At 54.9% G+C, this 3,098-nt stretch overlaps 2 protein-coding genes across 2 annotated transcripts; one reads left to right on the top strand and one right to left on the bottom strand.

Annotated features, from left to right (window-relative positions):
• The first annotated feature begins 680 nt into the window (after nt 1-680).
• On the top strand, nt 681-2,025 carry LOC144477621 (trypsin-1-like). The gene is made up of 4 exons (XM_078195353.1): nt 681-1,126; nt 1,203-1,450; nt 1,543-1,703; nt 1,816-2,025. The coding sequence occupies exons 1-4, from the start codon at nt 681-683 to the stop codon at nt 2,023-2,025; spliced, it is 1,065 nt and encodes a 354-aa protein (XP_078051479.1).
• A 20-nt stretch (nt 2,026-2,045) lies between these two features.
• LOC144477620 (atrial natriuretic peptide receptor 1-like) lies at nt 2,046-3,064 on the bottom strand (the record flags this gene model as incomplete). Its single annotated transcript, XM_078195352.1, has 5 exons — nt 2,046-2,201; nt 2,271-2,362; nt 2,438-2,536; nt 2,603-2,777; nt 2,867-3,064. Coding segments are annotated over 5 exons (720 nt in total), but the record flags the coding sequence as incomplete, so codon positions are not given.
• Between the last annotated feature and the right edge of the window lie 34 nt (nt 3,065-3,098).

The raw sequence follows: 3,098 nt of genomic DNA, 5'->3' as shown, positions 1-3,098 counted from the left end.
TTAAATGGAAATGCCTCTGGCCTGTCCTCGATCGCGATCTTTCTCTCGTTCTCTTTTCCCACCTTTTCCCGCCTCTCTTCTGGTCACGAAGGCTGCGCGGCGTACTCTCCTCCGCTCCGTGTCGCACCGCGCGGTTCTCTCGCTTCCGATTGCTATCGCCGCGAATCGCTATGCCGATTCTCGACGCTCTACGCGTGGCACGGCGTTGCGTGGTATGGTGTGGCATGGCGTGGAACGGCGGCGTGGCGCCAGTCGACCAGCTGGCGACGATTTCTTTTCGTAGCCGCGGTACACGGAATCTTTCGATTCCATCGGATTGTTGAATTTCGGTGGTTTTCAACGGGTTTCGTTGGAAGACGATATAACAACGCGGAAACGCGAAATGGGTTACCGTGTGAAAAGGAGGAATTCACCGTGGTCGAGGACGCGCTAATTATCGAGCATACGCCAAAATTGTACGCGCAAGAGGATCGTCGGCGAACAACTGGAACAGTTGTGTTACGTTACGATGAATCGCGCCCAGAGGTACGACGGCGGCCGTTCTAGGTTGCCGAGCGGGTTGCATCCGCCACGGGGAACCGGCCGACCGTATATAAGCGGCGATCGCTGGAAATTCGCTGGTCTCGTCGCTTCCTTCCCGGTGCTTTGTAAACGTTCGGATCGCGGGGATAAAAGTCGACATGATTCGTCGAACGTTGCTGTTCTATCTCTTCTGCGCTCGACTCTCGATTGATTGCTCGATCATCCAAGACAGTGTTGATGTTAGAGCCGTGACTCTGGCAGCTAACCGATCGCGTATCGTCGACGACCCCGTGAATCGTACTCCAGCGTCCGATCGAGAATCGATCGGGATCGAAGCAACGTCGACAGAGTCGATCGTGATCATCGAAAGGAACAACTCTGCGAAGATCGTTTGGCAAAAAGAGGAGACCGTTCCTGTGAATTCCGAGTCCCGTCCATGCCGGACCAGCGCGAAGAGCCTGAGCAGGCTCGTGGACGGACAACCGGCCGATCCCACGGAGTGGCCCTGGATGGCGGCTCTTCTTAGAAAAGACAACAGTCGATACTGCGGCGGCGTTCTGATCACCGACCGGCACGTTTTGACGGCGGCCCATTGCGTCTACCGGTAAGCACGTGCAAACGCGTTCCACGTTGTGACCCGGATTCGATCGTTCCGTAACTTTGGCGCGTCACGGTTCCAGGCACGCTCCCCGAGACATCAAAGTGAGACTCGGTGAGTACGACTTTTCCGCCGAACCGGAGTACAGCAGAGCCACGGACTTTGCGGTGTCCGAAATTCGGGTCCATCGATACTTCGATCGTGTTCTGTACGAGAACGACATAGCTATAACGAAGCTGCATCGACCGACCGTATTCGACGAGCACGTTTGGCCCGTCTGTCTGCCACCGATCGACCAGACCTTCGAGAATGAGAACGCCGTCGTCACGGGTTCGTAGGAGATGGGAGGCGTTCCCGGTGTATCCTCGAGAATCTCTCATGAGCTATCGATGTGAAAATGATGGAACTGGCGATCGTTTCAGGTTGGGGGACCAGCTATTACGGAGGTCCGGCTAGCGCGGTTCTGATGGAAGTCGTCGTTCCGATATGGTCGCGGAATCTGTGCGTTCGCAGCTTCGCCCGAAGAATTCCGGAGACGATGATGTGCGCGGGCGCGTACGAGGGAGGTCGGGACGCCTGTCAGGTACGATATATGGTACCTACGGTGGTATGTATTTTACACGGCTATACCGTTTGCCAATGCTGTGTTGGTCTACCGCTTCGAAATTATTGGATCGATCGCCGTTTATTCGCAGGGCGACTCGGGTGGACCACTCCTCCATCGACTCGCCAACGGCAGATGGGTGAACGCTGGTATAGTGTCTTGGGGAATCAGATGCGGCGAACCGGGTCGTCCCGGCGTCGCGTTTGCGGAGGTTCGCGAAGGCGACGCGACCGCGACGTTTCTGTTCGGTTCGTCGACGACGACGCCGCCGTTGTCGCGACCTCGACCGCTTTTCTCTTGATTCGAAACCGATCGTCGATGGTCCTGGGTTCGTAAATCGCCGGTTTTCGTAGACATCAGACCCGTGTTCGCGTTCGCCGCCGTTATCGTCACCGACGTCGACGCGTTCCCTCTACGGACGATCTCCTTGTTCGACTTCTCGCCGATCAACCAATAGGTGGTCATCTTCCCTTTGCCCTATAATAAAGGAATAACCATTACGGTAGCGTTGCCTGATGTTCCGAAAGAGAAGTGACAGATTCTTACCTTCAAGCTGACTTCGCCTCTGCAGACCAGCTCGAACGTTCCGAAAGTGTCCAGGATCTCTTTGGTCTTCGGGTTGACGTGGATTTTAGGAGCTGCGGGAAACGAGACGAAAAATCGTGATACGTGGGCGACACAGCGAGAGAAAAAGAGAAGAATCGCGGTCGTACCTTCTCCGGTGCTCTCCATCCTCGATGCGGTGTTCACGGTGTCCCCGAAGAGACAGTACCTCGGCATCTTCAATCCGATCACACCGGCCACGCAGGGACCTGAAAATCAACGGACGCTTTAGTTCGGCTTCGACCAAAGGGAAGAAAAATATTCAAACAATTTACCAGTGTGCATGCCGATCCGGAGCTTGAGCTGCTCGTTCGGTCTGTGTCGAATGCTGAACGTCATCACGGTGTCCCGCAACGCCAAGCCCATTCTCGCGATCTCCCTCGCGTGGTTGGTCCCGTTCGGAACAGGCAGCCCCGACACCACCATGTAAGCGTCTCCTATCGTCTCCACCTGAGAAATGAAACAAGGGTTCGATCGATCGCGTATTTTCTCATCGTTCCTTTTCCCGGCTCCAAGCATTATCAAAATCAAAAGCCCACCTTATACACGTCGAAGTTCTCGATGATGGAGTCGAAACACGTATAAAGATCGTTCAATAAATCGACCACCTGAAGCGGCGTGCTCTCGGCCGACAGTTGCGTGAAGCCGACGATATCGCTGAAGTAGATCGTCACTTGGTCGTAAGTTTCGGCTATCACGTTTTGTTGGAGTATCAGCTGGGACGCGACGGACCTAAAAGTTGCATGCTCTCTCGGTCATTAACATCTATCA

The sequence above is a fragment of the Augochlora pura genome, unplaced genomic scaffold (assembly GCF_028453695.1).
Source record: "Augochlora pura isolate Apur16 unplaced genomic scaffold, APUR_v2.2.1 APUR_unplaced_2398, whole genome shotgun sequence".
Classification (NCBI taxonomy): Eukaryota; Metazoa; Arthropoda; class Insecta; order Hymenoptera; family Halictidae; genus Augochlora; species Augochlora pura.
The sequence above is the reverse complement of the archived record's forward strand: the minus strand, read 5'-3'. Positions and strand labels throughout refer to the sequence as shown.